General features: G+C 42.6%; 1 protein-coding gene across 5 annotated transcripts in view; it reads left to right on the top strand.

Annotated features, from left to right (window-relative positions):
• bmpr2a (bone morphogenetic protein receptor, type II a (serine/threonine kinase)) overlaps positions 1-11,123 on the top strand; it is a 15,954-nt gene extending 4,831 nt beyond the window's left edge. For 2 of the 5 annotated variants that reach the window (XM_058403050.1, XM_058403047.1), the window contains 12 exons: positions 1,004-1,183; positions 1,746-1,931; positions 2,166-2,273; positions 2,367-2,458; positions 2,977-3,204; positions 4,248-4,362; positions 5,264-5,424; positions 6,437-6,584; positions 6,676-6,812; positions 6,941-7,110; positions 7,426-8,582; positions 8,759-11,123. In XM_058403050.1, coding sequence (XP_058259033.1) covers positions 1,004-1,183; positions 1,746-1,931; positions 2,166-2,273; positions 2,367-2,458; positions 2,977-3,204; positions 4,248-4,362; positions 5,264-5,424; positions 6,437-6,584; positions 6,676-6,812; positions 6,941-7,110; positions 7,426-8,582; positions 8,759-9,024 — 2,948 coding nt within the window. In that variant the 3' untranslated portion in view covers positions 9,025-11,123. The remainder of the gene's footprint in view (positions 1-1,003; positions 1,184-1,745; positions 1,932-2,165; positions 2,274-2,366; positions 2,459-2,976; positions 3,205-4,247; positions 4,363-5,263; positions 5,425-6,436; positions 6,585-6,675; positions 6,813-6,940; positions 7,111-7,425; positions 8,583-8,758) is intronic. The other 3 variants (XM_058403051.1, XM_058403049.1, XM_058403048.1) reach the window with 3 other exon arrangements.
• Positions 11,124-19,309: the final 8,186 nt, after the last annotated feature.

Below are 19,309 nucleotides of genomic sequence, written 5' to 3'. Positions count from 1 at the left end.
AAAGAGAGAGAGAGAGAGAGAGAGAGAGAGAGATGGGGGAGATGGGGGGAAATAGAGTAAGAGGGAGGGAGGGAGAGAGAGAAACAGAGAGAGAGAGAAACAGAGAGAGAGACAGAGAGGGGGGGTGGGACAGACAGGGGGGGCAGAGAGAGAGACAGGGACAGAGACAGAGAGGGAGGGAGGGGGGGGAGTTAGAAAGAGAGAGAGAGAGAGAGATGGGGGGAATAGAGTAAGAGGGAGGGAGGGAGAGAGAGAAACAGAGAGAGACAGAAGGGGGGTGAGAGAGACAGACAGAGAGAGAGAGAAACAGAGAGAGAGACAAAGGGGGGTGGGACAGACAGAGAGAGGCGGGGGGCAGAGAGAGAGAGAGAGAGACAGGGGTGGGAGAGACAGAGAGAGACAGGGACAGAGACGGAGAGAGAGAGAGAGAGACAGAGAGACGGGGGTGGGAGAGACAGAGAGAGACAGGGACAGAGAGAGAGAGAGAGAGAGAGAGAGAGACAGGGGTGGGAGAGACAGAGAGAGACAGGGACAGAGACGGAGAGAGAGAGAGACAGAGAGACGGGGGTGGGAGAGACAGAGAGAGACAGGGACAGAGAGAGAGAGAGAGAGAGAGAATGATAACAGGGTAGATGATGATGATATTCCTGCCTCACACAGGCAAGACAAGGCTGTACTTATAGATTAATCTACAACACAGCTGTTGGAGCCTTCCACAGTAATAGATGTAACTAGAAATTGATAAAATATCAATTCTGATTGGTCATTCACATAAGATAAATATTCACTTCACTTCCTGAGCTGTTCTTCAGGATGGAACGAGTGACTCCTCTTGGTCACAGCCATCCTGTCATTATTATTTTCCCATAACTCTTTTATGTTTGACATTTTCTCATTCGGTTACGCTGACCGTAAACGAGTCTGTGTGTCGGTCAGGGGAAACGAAAATGAAAGCAACCCGTCTGTGAGAAAGGTGAATCCGTATCCGTCTGTTCCTCGGCAGCCGCTCAGAGCGAGGAGAGGGAGTGCGCGTACGCCGAACAGCAGGATCTGTCCAAGCGCATCGATGGAGGAGGAGAGGGGCGTGTCTTCCTGGAAAACAACACCATTCGCTGCAGCCAGGGTGGGCGGTGCTACGGCTTGTGGGAGAAGAAGCACAACGGCGTGCATCTGGTCAAACAAGGTCCGAGTGTAAACATGCCTCATGTCATAAACATTCATTTGGAACGTTTTTGAACTGGACAATTCTGAGCTTACAACTAAAACCTACTGTTACCATAGCAACCAGAATGGTTGAGAGTCCTAAATCTGCACAATTCTATATAAATTAAAAAATATATTTTTCAAAACATTATTTCATGCACATACTATTACCGATTTTTTTACTGTATTACTGTATCGATCAATTAATTATAATATAAATATAACCTTTTTAATTTAATTATTTTCAATTCTAATAAAATTGCTTTTTATTTCTATGATCAATTTGATCTTTAAACTTAATTATTAGATTTATTTTTAAATAAATGTTAACAATTTAAATAAATTAAAAAAAATAAATTCATGAAATATATTTCAAAATAAAAATGTATTTTTCAATTCTAAAATAATTTGATATGCATTGCATGAGGTAACATTTTTTATGAAGTTTTTATCTGGAAAGGAATTTTAAAAAAAAAGTTTTAAGACCTCAGTGCTTTTTTGTTTTGTTGATTTTTTTTATTTTTTATTTTTTTTTGTCGCAGGTTGCTGGGGGTCCCAGGGTGACCAGCGGATGTGCCATGACGACCGCTGCCAGGTGACGGAGCCCCCCTCCCAGATCCAAAATGGCACCTACCGCTTCTGCTGTTGTAGCAAAGACATGTGCAACCTGAACTTCACCGAGGACTTTCCTCCACCCAGATCCACCCCCACACCGCCAGTTCGTGAGTGTGCGTATGCATGTGTGTGTGTGTGTGTGTGAGGGGGACTGAATAATGTTTCAGCAACCTGAGAAATAAATAGAAACTGTTAGTCAGAGATTTCATGCTGGTGTGGGATGATTATAAATAACCTAGTGTCCTACAAGAAAGGGTGACGAATAAGTCTTTACATTAACACACACACACACACACGTGTCCAGACATGAAGGTCAACCCTCACTTCCTCCATCTCTCTTTGTCCAGCAGCTCACCATCTCGACAGAGAGGTGGCCATCTTGATTGCCTTGGCAACTGTCTCCATGGTAGCTGTCCTGGTTGTGCTGGTCTTTTTTTGCCTCCGTGTACTGAGAGGTGAGTGGCCATAGTGATATGAGCGCTCAGCATCACCGAGAAACATGTAGTGTACACTCTGTAATTGTGTGTGTGTGTGTGTTGATGATACAGGACGTGGTAAACAGAGTCTCCATAACCTGAACATGCTGGAGGCGGCTTTCTCTCCGCCGTCGCTGGACCTGGACAGTCTGAAGCTCCTGGAGGTGAGCCTTTCCTTCCATCTTCCATCTTCGATGGATTTCAGGAATAATTGAATCAACGCATTTATCTGCACTTAAGTAACGTGATCTTCGGAAAACTCCCAGTTTACATGGAGGCAGTCAATAATCCCGTGTCTTTCTTTATACATGATGTCACACTTCAACACGCTTCCACTTCACAACTCCAAGAAGAAGAAGAATAAGAAGTGTGTAAATTCACATCATTTAAAATCCTAATTCAATCAATAATCACAGTTTTCTTTAATACGGTTAAAGCAAAATTCTGGATCCCGATTGGTCAGAAGGCGTTGATGACCACCAACCGTTGATCTGGCAAAGAGACACTTATTTAACATTTAAGGAAGGAGTCTCCAGTTTCAGCTAACATCTTCAGGAGCTTTTTACAGTCAGGATAATAAGCTGCGTTTTGTTTATCTTTAAATGAGAAAAAAAAGTTTAAATGTACGGAAGTATAAAGAGATAAACATGTCCGATTTTAATAACCTGTGTTTTTCTGGCAGCTGATTGGGCGTGGCCGGTACGGCTCGGTATACCGCGGCTCCCTGGACGAGCGTTCCGTGGCGGTTAAAGTGTTCAGCAGCGCCAACCGGCAGCAATTTGTTAACGAGCGCTCCGTCTACCGCCTCCTGCTGGACCACGACAACATCACACACTTCCTCGAGACAGAGGAACGAGTTGGAAGCGACGGAGAGCCAGAGTACCTGCTCATCATGGACTTCTACCCACACGTGAGCATCTCTGACATCACATTTTGTGGGCGTGGCTAATTGTATACTAGCTGCACTGTGAATGCTGTTAGAGAGACAGAGAGATACAGAAAGAGAGAGAGACAGAAAGAGAGAGAGAGAGAGTGAAAAAGAGAGAGACAGAGAGAGAGAGAGTGTGAAAGAGAAAGAGAAAGAGTGACAGAGAGAGAGTGTTATGATCTGAACGTCAGCAGTGTTGAAGGTACTCTGGTGATGCTGCTCTCCGTCTCTCTCATCTTGGCTTGCTTTATAAGAGTGAGTCACTAAATGAGATTAAATTGGTGCTGGTTATATTTGGAAGAATCTATGTGAGGGATCTGGTGTCATGTCGGATTTTTCCACAGAGCCACTTCCTGAGGAGGAAGAGTTCAGATTGCTGCTCTTGCATTTATATATTTATATATTTATCCCTGTGATTGAACATCTGAAAGCCTCTCTGTTTTCTCCACTCATCTCTCTCTCTTTCTCTCCCGGTCTCTTATATCTCTCTGCCTCTCTTTCTGTGTCTCTTATATCTCTCTGCCGTTTTCTCCAATTTTCTCTCTCTGTCTATATCTGTCTCTCACTTTCTCTGTATCTCTCTCTCACCCGGTCTCTTATATCTCTCTGCCTCTCTCTCTCATATCTTCTCTCTTTTCCATTCTCGCTTTCCTAGCTTCCTCTTCCTGGTGAGATAATGTCTGCTCTAACAAATTTGTGTGCAGTCTCAGTCTCCTCAGTCTCTACACACACACACACACAAATATGGAGGACATACACACACACACAAATATGGAGGAAGTGGTATGATGCTGTATGAGCTGCAAAGTTTTTAATTATTCACTGCTTTGGGCTCCTCGCTCCATCGGCCTATGTTTACCGCAGCTTGGCGGCAACTGTGTTGCCATAGCGATGAGATCCCATCATCAGGGTGGTTCCTAAAGGGCTTTTCAGGCCACCATGAGAAAGTGTCTGTCTGTCTCTCTCTCTATGTCCTTCGTGTTGTATTGAGCTCCATCTTCCTTCTCCGTCTCTGTGTTCCTCAGGGTTCTCTCTGCACGTACCTGAGCACCAGGACGGTGGACTGGTTGAGCTGCTGCCGTCTGGTCGTCTCCATCACCAGAGGACTGGCTTACCTTCACACAGAACTGGTGAGAGGAGGTGAGCTACAGGAGGAATAATGCTTAACATGATGCTACCACCATCATGCTACACTATGAGGAATGGTTTGGTGTTCTCAGGGTGATGCATGCATTTTAGATTTAATTTCAGAAAAATGAACAAATGGGTATTTATTCAGAGCTGTTTAGAAAAAAAAAACAGTTTAAGAAATATGTGTTGTGTTTCACTCATAAAGCTTTAAATAATGGTTGCTGGGAGTCTGAAACTCTTGGTCTTTGGTTCCTGGAAAGGTTTTTAAGAAGTCTCCTAGTCATTTAAAAGGTTCCTGAAATGCTTATGTTTCCTGACCAATTCACAGGCTTTCTGGAGAAGTTTCTTGGTTCATGAAGAGGTTTCTTGAAAAGGTTCCTGGAAAGGTTTCTTGGTTCCTGTGAATGTTTCATATTTTTTATGAATGTTTCTCTCCTGGTAAGGGAAATGTGTTCTTGAGGTCTGATTGGTGAAATTAGTTCCAGGTTCTGTACGTTTCTGTTTACATCAGGGATCTTCTTTGGATCTCTGAGGTCATGTTAGCTTGCAGTGGAGGATGCGGTGGTAGAGACGTGGTGAGATTCTCTCTTTTCCCTCTCCTCCGTTAGGGAGCCTCAGTGAGCAATAAAGATTTTCCTTTCCGTCAGTGCGGTCTTCCTGCAGCAGCAGAGTCCCATGGGCCCTGATCCGGCATATCCTTCCTCCCTCCCTCCTTCACACACACACACACACAATGTCAGATCCTGCAGTGTTCTTTAGCTGAAACACTGATATTCATCTCTCTGTCTCTCTCCCCGGTCTTTTATATCACTTTGTCTCTGTCTCTCTTTCTCTCTCTCTCTCCCGGTGTTCTCTCTCTCTCTCTCTCTCCTGGTCTTTTATCTCTCTCTCTCTGTGTTTTCTCTTATAGACGTGTACAAGCCTGCCGTCTCCCACAGGGACCTGAACAGCAGGAACGTGTTGGTGAAACCAGACGGCTGCTGTGTCATCAGTGATTTCGGCCTGTCCATGGCTCTGACGGGAAAGAGACAGTCGGGTCAGGTGGAGGAGGACAACACAGCCCTCAGTGAGGTCAGTGCTACCTGCATTTCCTGGATGAGTTACTGAAAATGATCCTGGGTTCCTGAAAAGGTTCCTGGGTTCCTGAAAAGGTTCCTGGGTTGATAAAAAACAATGTGTGAAAAGTTTGCTGTGATAAAAGTCATCTCCCAAATTATTCTTTATTATTATTATAATAATAATAATTATTATTATTATTACATAACATTCGAATAATGCTTTCCTTTATTTTATGTCCTAGAGGTTTTAGTTAACGACTTGATTCAGTAACACAGGTTGATTCAGTAATTTAGATTGACTGAATCATTCAGGAGCACAATTTGATTCATTTCATCTGATTCAGTTTTAGTGGCTCAGTTTGATACAGCCTGAATCGCTGATTCTTTTTGAGTAATTCCGTACGATTCATTGATTCAGACTGATTGATTCATTCATTAATACAGCTTGATTCAGTGGTTTGGTTTGATCGTATCATTTCGGTAGTTCAGTTTGATTCATGTAATCAGATTGTTTTAACGGTCCAACTTGATTCAGTGATTTACTTCGACCAAGCAATTCAGACAGAAATAACTTGATTCAGTGATACAGCATAGTTCAGTTCATTTGTCTTGTCCGAGTGATTCAGCTGGTTAAGTGATTCAGTATGATTCACTGATTCAGACTGATTCAGTCATTCATGAATACAGCTTGATTCAGTGGTTTGGTTTGATCGTGTCATTCGGTAGTTCAGTTTGATTCATTAATTCTGCTTGATACAGTGATTCAACATGATTCAGTGAGCCAGCTTGATTCAGTGATTCAGTTCGACTGAGCAGTTCAGACTGAAATAGCTTGGCTCAGTGATACAGCATACTTCAGTTCCTTTGTCTGGGTCGAGTGATTCAGTATGATTCATTTGTTCAGTGAATCAATATGATTCAGTGATTCTGCAGGATTCTGTGTTCTATATTGAGAAGATATACTGTATAAGGAGATATAAAAGACTGATTGATTTTATGAATACAGTGTGTGTGTGTGTTGGTAGGTGGGCACTGTGCGGTACATGGCTCCGGAGGTGCTGGAGGGAGCTGTGAATCTGCGAGACTGTGAGGCTGCACTAAAGCAAGTGGATGTTTATGCTCTCGGTCTGCTGTACTGGGAATGCTTCATGCGCTGCACTGATCTCTTCCCAGGTGCTGTTCTTATAAAAGCGGCTAATGATATTTGATAAAATTCCCCGTCTTAAACATTCCAGCATCCATAAATCTGCTCCTACTGTTTTAGGTGAATCTGTGCCCACGTTCCAGCTGGCCTTCCAGGCTGAAGCAGGGAATCGTCCAACCACAGAGGAAATGCAGACACTGGTTTCTCGCCATAAACAGAGACCTAAATTTCCTGAAGCCTGGAAGGAGAACAGTCTGGTAAAACACTCACACACACACACATTAATTTCATATTTTAATATACAAGCACACTCATAACATAACTTCTGTTGTTAAATTAGATTGCGCTAGATAGATATTTTGTGTGTGTGTGTGTGTGTGTGTAGGCAGTACGCTCTCTGAAGGAGACGATGGAGGACTGCTGGGATCAGGACGCAGAGGCTCGGCTCACAGCTCAGTGTGTGGAGGAGCGTCTGGCTGAACTGCTCGTCCTCTGGGAACGAGAAAAATCCACGAGTCCTGCTGTGAACGTCAGCACAGCCCTGCACAATCACAGGTATAACTGACCAGGACCTTGTAGGAACACGACCACTTGACTGCAGCGTGTCTAGAACACTCCACTGAGTGGGCGTGGCCTTTCTCCTAGCAAAAAATCTAAAATTCAGCACTAAAGTTTTTAATAAGGAAAAATATCTGGAAGCAGCAAAATATTGTCAATAAATCGATAAAATATTCAATAATTTAAAAATAAATGGTCCTACAAGCAAAAACAAAAATTTAGAAGCGATATAGTTTCAGGAATCAATAAAATATTCTATAAGCAAAAACTTGGGACTCCATATGTATCATTATAAATATGTTTTGACCTCAGGAATTTATCACATGGACATCAAGCACCAAAGACTGGCACCTACCCAGAAACCTCGTCTTCAGCTACTGTTGAGGAGAGAGAGGGCGGAGCTAAACCTCCTCACAGTGATGCGTCTTCAGAACCCGTGCTGATGGGAGGAGCTGCAGAAAAGAACAGGAACTGCATCAACTATGAGCGTCAACAGGCCCAATCTGGCGTGTCAGGGGCTGACGGTGCCACGCCCACCCCGCTCTCTAAACCCATGGCGGTGAAGGGCGGTGGTCGTCCCCTTCATGCTCAGCTCACCCAGGAGGACCTGGAGACCCCTAAACTGGACCTGAACGAGGTGCAGCGGAACCTGCGTGAGAGCTCCGACGAGAGCCTAATGGAGCACTCGCAAAAACAGTTCAGCTCTGGTGAAACGGCGAGCTCACAAAGTCCATTCTACCCGCTCGCGGATGCGGCCGCCAACATCACAGGGTCACAAGTTTCCACGCCTACGTCCGTCCTGCCCAAGCAGCAAAACGTCCCGAAGAGACCCAGCAGTCTGAGCCTGCACACTAAACCTGCTGCGGCTTCGTCTCTCAGGATGAAGTTCGGCAAGTTGAGCAAAAGCAATCTGAAGAAAGCCGATGTGGGCGTGGCCAGAACTAAACCTGCTCCTGAGCCACGCCCAGTTAAGGTAATCTCCAACAGCGCAGTCTCCTCAATAATGGCGAATTTAAGCACGCAGGTGCCACCAGGGAGTGCTGCGAGCGCCGCTGAATCTCAGGGCAAAGACGGTGCGAGCTCAGAGGAGATGAGCTTCGGAATTCTGACCGCCAGTCCGGACGAGCAGGAGCCCCTGCTGAGGAGAGACACACAACTGGAAAACAACACCAACAACAACAACAGCAATAACAATGGTGGTGACGGCGAGGGTGATGGAGAGGGTGAGAGCGGAGACGGAGGAGGAGAGACCGGAGAGAGTGCCGCTCCAGTCGGAGAGACTTCCTCCTCATCTGTAACAGAGCCTCCTGTACCGCCTCCTCCATGCCCACCTGAACCGCCCATGACCACGCCCCAGCCGACACCGGCGGCGCTGACGCAGGGGGAGGCGCTGCTCAGGCAGAACCGTGGAAGAAGACCCGAGAGACCGAACTCACTGGACCTGTCCATCACTACGCTGCCCTTACTGGGTGAGATAAACTTACAGAGAATTATTAACAGTTATAATAATTGAATGAATGAATGAATAATAATTTATTCATCATTATTCAGGGGAAAAAATAACAATTCCATAAGCACACTAATTTATGTTTCTCTCTCTCTCTTTCTCTATCTCTCTCGCACTCTTTCTTTCTCCTTCTCACAGGAGGCCACTCAGACTGTGACGGGAAAGAGGGATCAGGAGACAAGATTAAAAAACGAGTGAAGACCCCCTATGCTCTGAAAAAGTGGCGTCCGGCAACTTGGGTCATCACTACAGACACTCTGGACGCTGAAGTGAACAACAACAAGTGTCCCGGAGGTCAGAACGCTGGACCTAGCAGAGCCAAATCGACCTCTGCGGTTTACCTGAGGGGACGAGGGGGCGTGGCCTCTGGCTTCACGTCCGACCCCAGCGACTGCACCTTTTAAAAAGCTCAGAAACCTGCTTAGACACTTTTGAGAGATCCGTGCTGGATCCAGGGGCATTCCAAAACATGAAGCTTGTATCCGGTGGACAATTATCTGATGCACTGGGAGGAAATCTCTGAATAAGCACAGCCAGTTATACCTGTACCAGTTCAGCGTTACTCTGACGTCATAGGTCATATCTCTGAAGTTTTTGTTTTGTTCTGTTGTTTTTGGTTGTTGTTTCTGTGTGTCTGTGTATCGCACTGAACGCGAGGGCTGATTTATGCTTCTGCATCTGAAATCATATTTACGTGTAATGCAGACGTGTACACTAGGGGGCAGTGTTGCGTTGTAGAAACTCAGAACGTGGTGCAGTGGAGAGAACAGAGCTGAGAGAAATCGAGAGAATCACACGAAGAGGTGCCAATATTTACGGTTCAGAAATCATAGATATTGAACTAATAATTCTTTAAACAGAGAGAGAGAGAGAGAGAGAGAGAGAGCTGTGGAAAATAAGTGGGTATCTTTGTTGTATTAGAATCTGTGAACCAATCAAAAACAAGTGGACGGGGCTTGTAGCTCTATTTCGTCTCTACAAAATGGAGGAGCTGCTTATTATTATTATTATTAGCATGTAACAATGAACTAGACTTTTCTTAACATTTTCTTCTTGGAACAAAACAATTCATGCTCATGTTTTATGGCCAAATTCTGTTCTATTTTTCCCCCTCTTTGGCTTCTTGTTGCTGATATTAGCAGTTTCTCACCTAGCGAAGATCCTCCACTTTGTTGTAGCGCCTCCATGTTGTTGTAGCATACAGTAACCTGGTTTTTTGCATTTATTGTTACAAGAACCACTCCGGAAAAAACCTTCTGCTTATGTTCCATAATCCACTTTATGTGCTTTAGATACTTGCAGAAGTATAAATCAGCCCCTGACGCTCGTTACCTCTGGATTCTGTTTTGACTATAATCTAATGACTTTCCCTAAACGCAAAGGAACGGCGGACAGACGAGAGCTTGCTGTAAGTTTTCTAAATATTGTAACCCGAAATATTATAAAGAGCACATCGTGGTATATAAAAGCGTGCACACGATTTCTGTAAGATGGTATATTCAGGAGCAGCTGGTGTAGATGTGTTAGCAGTGTGAAGCCCCGCCCCCTTTTTTGAACCGTCTCGTTTTCAGCACCCCCGTCAGATTATTTGCTCTTAACAAAACCCTTAAATTTGTGCACTCGATGCTGCGGCTGATTTCTTTCCATCTCAGACTGTAGACTCCCGCAAGCCAATCAGTGACAGCCGTGTCAAGCGTTTATACAGACTGACACGCCCCCTATTATCTTTCGTTTAATCGCAGCATCATATTCCTCCATGTTAAACGCGCAAACATCCATAAAGCTTGTTAGCATATCAGCTGGCACATATGTTTGTTTTTTTGTTTGCATGCATTTTAATTTTAATACACACCATTTTTAGCATTAAAAAAGGGGGAGACATTTACCCATCTGCTGCATTCATTTGCTTTGTATGGATGGAAAGTTGCAATTGAATAACATGATGATGTACCTGCTGAAGTGTGTGTGTGTGTGTGTGTGTGTGAGAGTCAGATTATATGTCCATCTGTCTTACTGTAAGTGTGCGTGTGAATCATTTTCGTCCTGCATGTCTATATCTATGTGTTTTGTGTACACGTGAACGTCCGCGTCGAAGGACAAAAAGTGTCCGAGGTCAGAGGTCAAATCAATCTCTATGCACAAATACACACCCTGAAGCCGCTCTGATCTCCCACCGGTCGCTGACGCAGCTCATGGACACTCCTCTCTTCTTTTCTGACTGCTGCATGGACGAAGTGCATTTTTTTTCAGGAGCACAAAATTACCATCGACTTCGAGAAGGCCGTGTGTGTGTGTGGGTGTGTGTGTGTAGGTTTTTCTCTGTATGTTCTGTCGTCACGTGTGCGTCGTTTTCAGTGTCGTTTCAGACTGTCGTTCGATCGGTCAGCTCCTCACGCCTGTGATGCCGGTGCCACCTCGGTGTACACTTTGGAATTTGTGATTTCTATTGGATTGCAAAACTGTATCGTTGCTGCATTTTAATAAATAATGCTTTGCAGTCGCACTTCTTTGGTGTCTGGAAACGTTGAATATATACGGACAGGAAATTAGCCGACGCTGACGTGGACACCGTATCCAGAGGTGACTGTAAGACAATACAATAGACATGTATGGTGTGATGAAGTTACACATCTGTAACTGTAACACACTTTAAGAGCCACTGAGGATTGTGGGTTCAGACATCATAGAATTCCACAGGAAGTCATTACATTTTGCAAAATTAAGCTTAAGCACAAATTCCAACTTTTAGTAAATCAGGGCCACTGATTGGACTGATATCAGATTACTGAAGTAAGTACACACACACACACTTGGTAAATATTACCAAAATCTGATTTCTTACCCTTACAAGGAATACAGTTAACAACAATTCACAGACTGCACCTTTAATGCAGACTTTTTGACGCCAATCATACTACAACATAAGTCACAACGTGCGTCAAACTACACTAGCCAAACGTTTTGGGACGTCTGCCTTTACATGCACATGAATGTAATATGGAGTTGTCCCGCCCTTTGCAGCTATAACAGCTTCAACTCTTCTGGGAAGGCTTTCCGCAAGGTTTAGGAGTGTGTTTATAGGAATTTTTGACCGTTCCACTAGAAGCACATTTGTGAGGTCAGGGACTGATGTTGGATGAGAAGGCCTGGCTCACAGTCTCTGTTGTAATTCACCCCAAAGGTGTTCTATGGTGTTGAGGTCAGGACTCTGTGAAGTTCCTCCACACCAAACTCACTCATCCATGTCTTTACGGACCTTGCTTTGGTCACTGGTGTGCAGTCATGTTGGAACAGGAAGGGATCATCCCCAAACTGTTCCCACAAAGTTGGGAGCATGAAATTGTCCAAAATGTCTTGGTATGAAGCTGAAGCATTAAGAGTTCCTTTCACTGGAACTAAGGGGCCGAGCCCAACCCCTGAAAAACAACACCTGAATTCAATGATTTGGAGGGGTGTCCCAATACTTTTGGCAGTATAGTGTATCTCTGCACCGTGCAGACATTCGTGTGTGATGAAGTGAAGATGCATGATCACACGGGCTGAGGCAGAAGTGTGTCACAAATTCTCCGGAGAGAAGCGACAGTAACGGCGCACCGGGAGCGCAGATCTCCGGCAGCCAAAACAAACACTAACGCGCGCACCCGAACACACCTAGGCGTCCTATAGTGGAAAGGAGGAGCAGTGATGAAATCGCCTCACGTGCGGTGATGCCGTCGTGTTGAAGGACAGCTGAGTACAGCGCGGTGAGCTGAGGTGGAAACGCTCGCGCATGGCGTCGCCGCTCCAGCACGAGACACGGAAGTTCACGCGCGGGCTGAGTAAACCGGGCACCGCCGCCGAGCTCCGCCAGAGCGTCTCCGAGGTCGTCAGGACCTCAGTGCTCGTGGTAAGGACGTCATTATTATTAATAATACTATTATTTTGACACGGATGGATATTTACGCAAGGTTTTAACCCCTTGCGTGCGCATGTGATGCGTCACCGGTACTGATTCTGTTCAAATGTCACTTTATATCACTATTATAAAGTAAAGGGAGTGTACATGAGTAAAAATCTTTCAGTGTTTAAGCATCAGGTCTTAATTATGTCACGTTGAAGAGCAAAAATAGAAAGAACACAGTTTAGAATACCAAGTAACTAGTAACTCTTAATAACTAGTATCTCACTAAAGCATGTGTATATATATATATATATATATATATATATATATATATATATATATATATATATATATCATGTCTGTTTGACTGCTTTATTATATTTTTATCATATTATCCCTGATCCTCTATTAAAATCTAAATGTAGGTGGAGCTAATTCCCTGTGTACTAGTCTGCGTCAGTATTTCTACATCCATCATAAACTCTACATCAGTGCCATCGTGATTAATCTGTGTAGAAACAAAGACGTTTTTATTGTATTTAGAACTAAAACCTAAAGACATCGCTGCACATTTACCGTCATTAAAAATGCCACTCGTATGAATATGCATGATTATACCGGGGGGCTTGTGTAAATTGGTGGAAATGGGGCGGGGTTAGTGAGTGAAAAATATTCATTCGAATCACGGTATCAGATGTGTCTTTATCTTAGGTTTTCATTTATGAGCTGAAGACAGTTTAAGTTAGCTAGTTAGGTTAGTTTAGCATGCAGTTTTCAGGAGCTTGGACAGAATCAGGTTTTTTTACAGGTAGGAAATCTAAATAATCCACTGAAATCTAAATGATCAGAACTAATGTATAAAAAGGAGGTAAGCCTTTTAAACATCACTAGAAATTTTTCATATTCAAAGATAACATCCACCAAACAGAGTAATTCACACAATGCTCGTTATCACACGTTTTCAGTAACGATGCCGTCTGCTCACTGATCACTTTCCCCTTAATTAGACGTTTTCGCCTTGTGACTTGTATTTTCTCCCTTTATAATCGACCCAGTCACAATCCAGAGAGTTCCTTTAGAATGGATTTGATCACAGATCCAAAATTTGTAACTGAGACCAAGACGACTGTGTGTGTGTGTGTGTGTGTGTGCTGGAATCAGTTAAAAATGGAAACTGGAGCATTTCGCTACCCTCTGGTGAAGTAATCGTACGAATCCCTGCGCTTCATCTCTGAGATCCGAGGAAATGGAGATGTGGAATCTCTGATGTCTCTTCATCACTGCTGTTATTTCACCTGACAGACTGCCAGATAAACAGTGGGAAAGTTTCATCCTGAAGGAAATTGTTTATCGTTAAACACTCAGAAGCGGTCTGAGAATCAGGATAGAACTTTGCTTTGCTCCTCATGAAGAAGAAGTTTCTGTTGAATTGATCTTGTCTTCAGAATGCACCATTATCTGTTAGTTTCCTCTGGCCGTGAGCCGTGTTCCAGCGACCCTGTGCATGCCGATCGGTCCAGTGTTCATTCAAAAAGCTCTAGCTGTCTAATTAAGGATACTACGATTTAATGAAGGATTTCATTTTGACATAATTAGGCATGTCCTTCTGCCCCAGATTTGTCCCTCCACATATCCACACTCCCTGATTTCCAGCTCTCAGTCTTTGAATAGAAAAATCCACACACTAGCTTTATTTTTTTAAGAGTGTTTAATGTAAAACCAAGCCCTACAGCTCTGCATAATAAAATATATCAGGACTAATGAATATGCATAAATATGCAAATGAAAACACTTGTCCATATTTCCTATAATTTGAAGTGTTGCTTTCCTTTACACTAGCCAGATCTTTTGAAATAGTCCACAACTTCTTCCTTCTGTTATTATTTTATCCTAATTAACCCAAGGCTACTGAAATGCACTGAAGTAAGCTACTGAAATTTACATTTCAAGAAAAATAACTTCCATAACTTTATTTCTGAGATTTTCCAAAAGCTGAAGAATATTTACCTAATCCCAAGTGGAGTAAATAACTTGAAAATGAATGAAATTAACAAAATTCTACACTATATTGCCAAAAGTATTGGGACACCCCTCCAAATCATTGAATTCAGGTGTTGTTTTTTAGGGGTTGGACTCGGCCCCTTAGTTCCAGTGAAAGGAACTCTTAATGCTTCAGCTTCATACCAAGACATTTTGGACAATTTCATGCTCTTTGTGGGAACAGTTTGGGGATGACCGCTTCCTCTTCCAACATGACTGCACACCAGTGACCAAAGCAAGGTCCATAAAGACATGGATGAGTGAGTTTGGTGTGGAGGAACTTGACTGTCCTGCACAGAGTCCTGACCTCAACCCCATAGAACACCTTTGGGATGAATTAGAGCGGAGACTGTGAGCCAGACCTTCTCATCCAACATCAGTGCCTGACCTCACAAATACACTTCTTCTAGAGGAATGGTCAAAAATTCCCATAAACACACTCCTAAACCTTGTGGAAAGCCTTCCCAGAAGAGCTGAAGCTGTTATAGCTGTAAAGGGTGGGACAACTCCATATTACATTCATGTGCATGTAAAGGCAGATGTCCCAAAACTTTTGGCAATATAGTGTATATAATACCATAATAACTGCTACGGTGCTTGGACCCCTGTGGTCACTGCTTATAGCTAAATTTTTGATATAAATGTATGAGTGATTATAAAGACCTGTAGATGTTTAGATACATGGATTTGATCGTATGCTGGAGTCAGTGTGGTTGTTTGCAGGTCACTGAGTTTATACAGTGTGTGTGTGTGTGTTATCTGTCTGTCTGTTTGTCTGTCTCAGTTCCTTCACTGTAACACATATTAAAAAACCTTTGCATGAGTTTCAGTTACGTTCCCAGATGGAGAGTTCGATCCAGGACTGATACGTTCACCATCCTGCACTTTAACTAATAGCTTATACACACAGACACACACACACACACACACGCTGTCCGACACGTGATCCCTCTGCAGCCTCTTCCACCCGGTAACGGAAATTTAAGAGCACTTTCGAAAACCCCGGACCTTAAAAAGGGAAAGTCGGAGAAAACAAGATCAGATCAGTAAACATTAGTGAAGTAAAAATCATTAAATATTAGTAATTAGCTATTAAAAAGTCACACACATTTTAAAAAAATAAAAAAAAGCCCTACATGCAGCTGAGTGCAAAAGTTTGCACGCCTCATAGTTTCTGGGTTTCTTGGAAAAGTCGTAATTTCTTAGGGAAACGTATTCTCCCTTGTCTCAGATTCTATTTTTTGCCGCAGCTTTAAAACCTTTCTAATTTTTTCTTTTTCTTTTTGTCATACAGTTTAATAACCTTTGTAAGAAAGTCAGGAATTTAAAAAAAAAAAATTGAAGTCTTTGGAGAGGTTTGTATTTTTAACAAGCAATTTTTCCTCCTTAGGACAAAATTAAGAAGATAGAAATGCATAAAATACTAAAAAAACATATAATTATGTAATTAGTAAGTACAATAATGGTTAAAAAATTGCTGAAAGGTGGACATCTTGGATTTTGTCTTTGTAATTTTGTCTCTCTGAACATCTTTCGAATCCTTTGAGCAGCTTTAACAATCCTTTTAATTCTTTCTCTCTTTCTTTTTCCTGACATATTTGTGCTAAATCTCAGCTAGATTTGCAGTGATATCTGTTTTGGTATTTCTCACATTTTTTATCCGTAGCTAAATGTTGTTGTTGTCATTCTTTTGGCTGCTTCCCGTTTGGGGTGACCACAGCGGATTATATGGTCCGGTCAAGTCAGGTCAGGAAGCTTTTATTGTCTGTTGAACCACATATAGCTGACGCAGTACACAGTGAAATGAGACAACGTTTCTCCAGGACCCTGGTGCTACATAAACAGCCAAGGTCCTGGAGAAACCTTCATTTGGTTAGAATCATTTTATCTGGGCTTGGGACCGGCACTGAGAGTTCTGAACTCTTCAGAGGCTAGGTTTAGTGCCCTGCCCGGGAATCAGACCCAGACCACAGCCGCTGGACCACCAGGAGGCAACTAAATTACAAATAAACATGTAAAAATCTGTTTGTCTGAAATAAAAATGGCACTCGTCTCTGTAAAGATCTGTACAGGATAAATTCCACGATGTGGAGGTTTCTACAGATCAGATCTTTATCCTTTGTTGTTGCTGATGACTTTAGCACTTGAGCGGTGTGGATACAGGAGCTTCAGGTTTAGAGCTCAGGAGACGCCTGCTGATTAGGTTTCTGTATCCATTCATTATAGATGAGCGTGGATCATCATGTGTCGGCTCTATTTTTAAACCCAGCTTTGTCCTGTGGGAGGGATGAAGGCCCTGGGACAAAGGTGCAAAGGCAAACCCTTAGAGGATGACTCTGTATTAGGATGGAGCTAGTGGATTTTTTTTTTTATAATTTCTTCAGAGTGATCTGATTGGCTGGATTCTTTCAGAGAGCCACTGGAAGTGATATCAATACTATTCAGATGGGATTAGGTTTTCTGGAAATATCTGTTAAGTAGAAGGTAGAGTAGAAATATCTGTTAAGTAGAAGGTTTAGAATATGCGATTTCTGAATAAATCACAGAGATGAAGATCACGACTAAATGTGTGTGTGTGTGTATGTGTGTGTGTGTATGTACGGTTCTGCTTAGTGTCTAACATCATTACAGTGAAGCCAGGCAGGGATAGTAAGCTGCATCAGTCTTCGTTAGCTCTCTTCTTCCTGCTCCTGTTCTCAATTAGACGTTAGATCGGACGGCGCTGATGATGTTCGCGATGCCGCACGGATGAGACGAGCCTGAGATCTAGCGGGACGTTCACCGAAGCGCCTCAGGCAGATCGTGCTAAATTAAGGCTTAAAGAGGACAGCTAGAAAGGAAGTAAGTCACTGACTGCTTGGGGAAAAAGGTGCACAGGTTTGAAAATAAAAAACAGAAAGACACTGAGCTATCCAAGATTAGATAATTCATTCATTCATTAAACAGTAATGGCTTTCTTCAGTTTTATACATTTTACATGAAATAGAAATATTAATTAGATCTAAAGACTACGGAGTGAAAAAAAAGCATGTTGCTGTATTCCCCATTTAGCTCCACAGAGTTATTATTATTATTATTATTATTATTATCCTTCTTCTTTTTCTTATTATTATTAATGCCTCTAATGGTTAAAAACAGGAAGTGCAGTAAGTTCTACTATTGATTCACTCTGCCTCATGCTCATGGAAGGAGCAGCAGACAGGACGGTTAATGACAGGGTTGCCAGCGTAGTGTTTTTTACGCATAATTCGACATCAAGATATTTCCTACTTATTTCCTCACTTCTCATAAAAAACTCCTACAAACCCCTCACCATAGTAACAATCTGGGCCAAGCTCATTAATCCTGAAGTACAAGATCTCTTCTCTGATCAAGACTGAGAGACATCTGCATTATCCTTAAAAAACTCCCAAACCATCAGGATTTATCTCACCTTCCTAAAACAGATTTATTCACGTTCATCACACTGCACTCATCCTCTTCTAGTCCCATTCTGCTCAGGACTTATCATCATACATGAGCTTCTCTCCTAAACTTCACAGCAAAGACCTTTTTGCAAAGATAGGATAGTCTCTGGAAATCTCCGTACACACGGAGCAGTCTTGTATGGATCTTATCTCTACTGGATATCATTTCCATCAACAGCTGGTGTACATGGGGCAAGATCACAGATGTTAGAGGCTTCGAGTGTTGCATTATAGAGGTTATATATCACATTGTATGTTCTCTTTGTACTGTACTGAGTATTTAATTTAGAAAAGAACACAATTGTTTGTTAACACAGCTGGAAATTGTGTTAAACCTGGCAACTGGATATTAATGATGTTTATCATCCAGAAACACACCTTCTACAGTAGGTCAAACACATTCAACAAAAATACAACTAAAAGAGATGAAAATACGATGCTACAACACGTGATGTGATAACTGCTAACAAGGTGTAGCGCTTTAACCTCCTTAACATTTTACGTGATAGTTCATACACCTGTTATAACCATAATACATGTGCTGTAAGACTAACAACACTCACTTATTCCACTTGACTTAAATAAAAGCTGTAGATTGTCCGAACATTTTCATCACCAGTGGCAGATCTCTTTGCCAGTGTGTGTGTGTGTGTGTGTGTGTGTGTGGCGTAGGATGATGTGCTTTATTAAAGGACTCCTTCAACCAGAAATGCTAACAGCTTTAATAATGAATGAAAGCTAGTAGGAGTATCGTGTAACACCATGTGAATGAGATCATGCTAAACGCACATCCTGTTATTCCACTGTAAGCCTCGTTTGCATTTTTTGTATAATAACAACAACGACAACAACAACAAAAAACAGGGACTTGTCTCTTTTTTAACTTCAGATATCTTGCATGAGCCAGTGACACTTCAGTGTGTGGAGGTTTGGCGTTAGATCAGTCGAGATGAATCGACATCACTGGTCCTTTTCTCTGTCCGGTTCTTCTTTTTAATCTAAAGTAGTTTTATTTGGGTTTAAGACAATGAGATATTTATGAGGATGAAGCCCGTCACATCCTTCCCTTTGACAAGCGAATCAGCTCCTAATGGATAAAGTGTGATATAAACAGTGATGTTTTACTTTGAAATACGTCACACACTGCTGGACCAGAACGTGCTCAGATATCCGTTTCACCATCTCTACTATAAATCTCTGGCACAAAGCCAGGAATGTTTATCTACAAAGCCCAATACACCATTAAATATACGAGTTTTCATGCATTATAAAGCAATTAATCGATTACCCGAGGACTTCAGA

The sequence above is a fragment of the Hemibagrus wyckioides genome, linkage group LG11 (genome assembly GCF_019097595.1).
Source record: "Hemibagrus wyckioides isolate EC202008001 linkage group LG11, SWU_Hwy_1.0, whole genome shotgun sequence".
Classification (NCBI taxonomy): Eukaryota; Metazoa; Chordata; class Actinopteri; order Siluriformes; family Bagridae; genus Hemibagrus; species Hemibagrus wyckioides.
The sequence above is the reverse complement of the archived record's forward strand: the minus strand, read 5'-3'. Positions and strand labels throughout refer to the sequence as shown.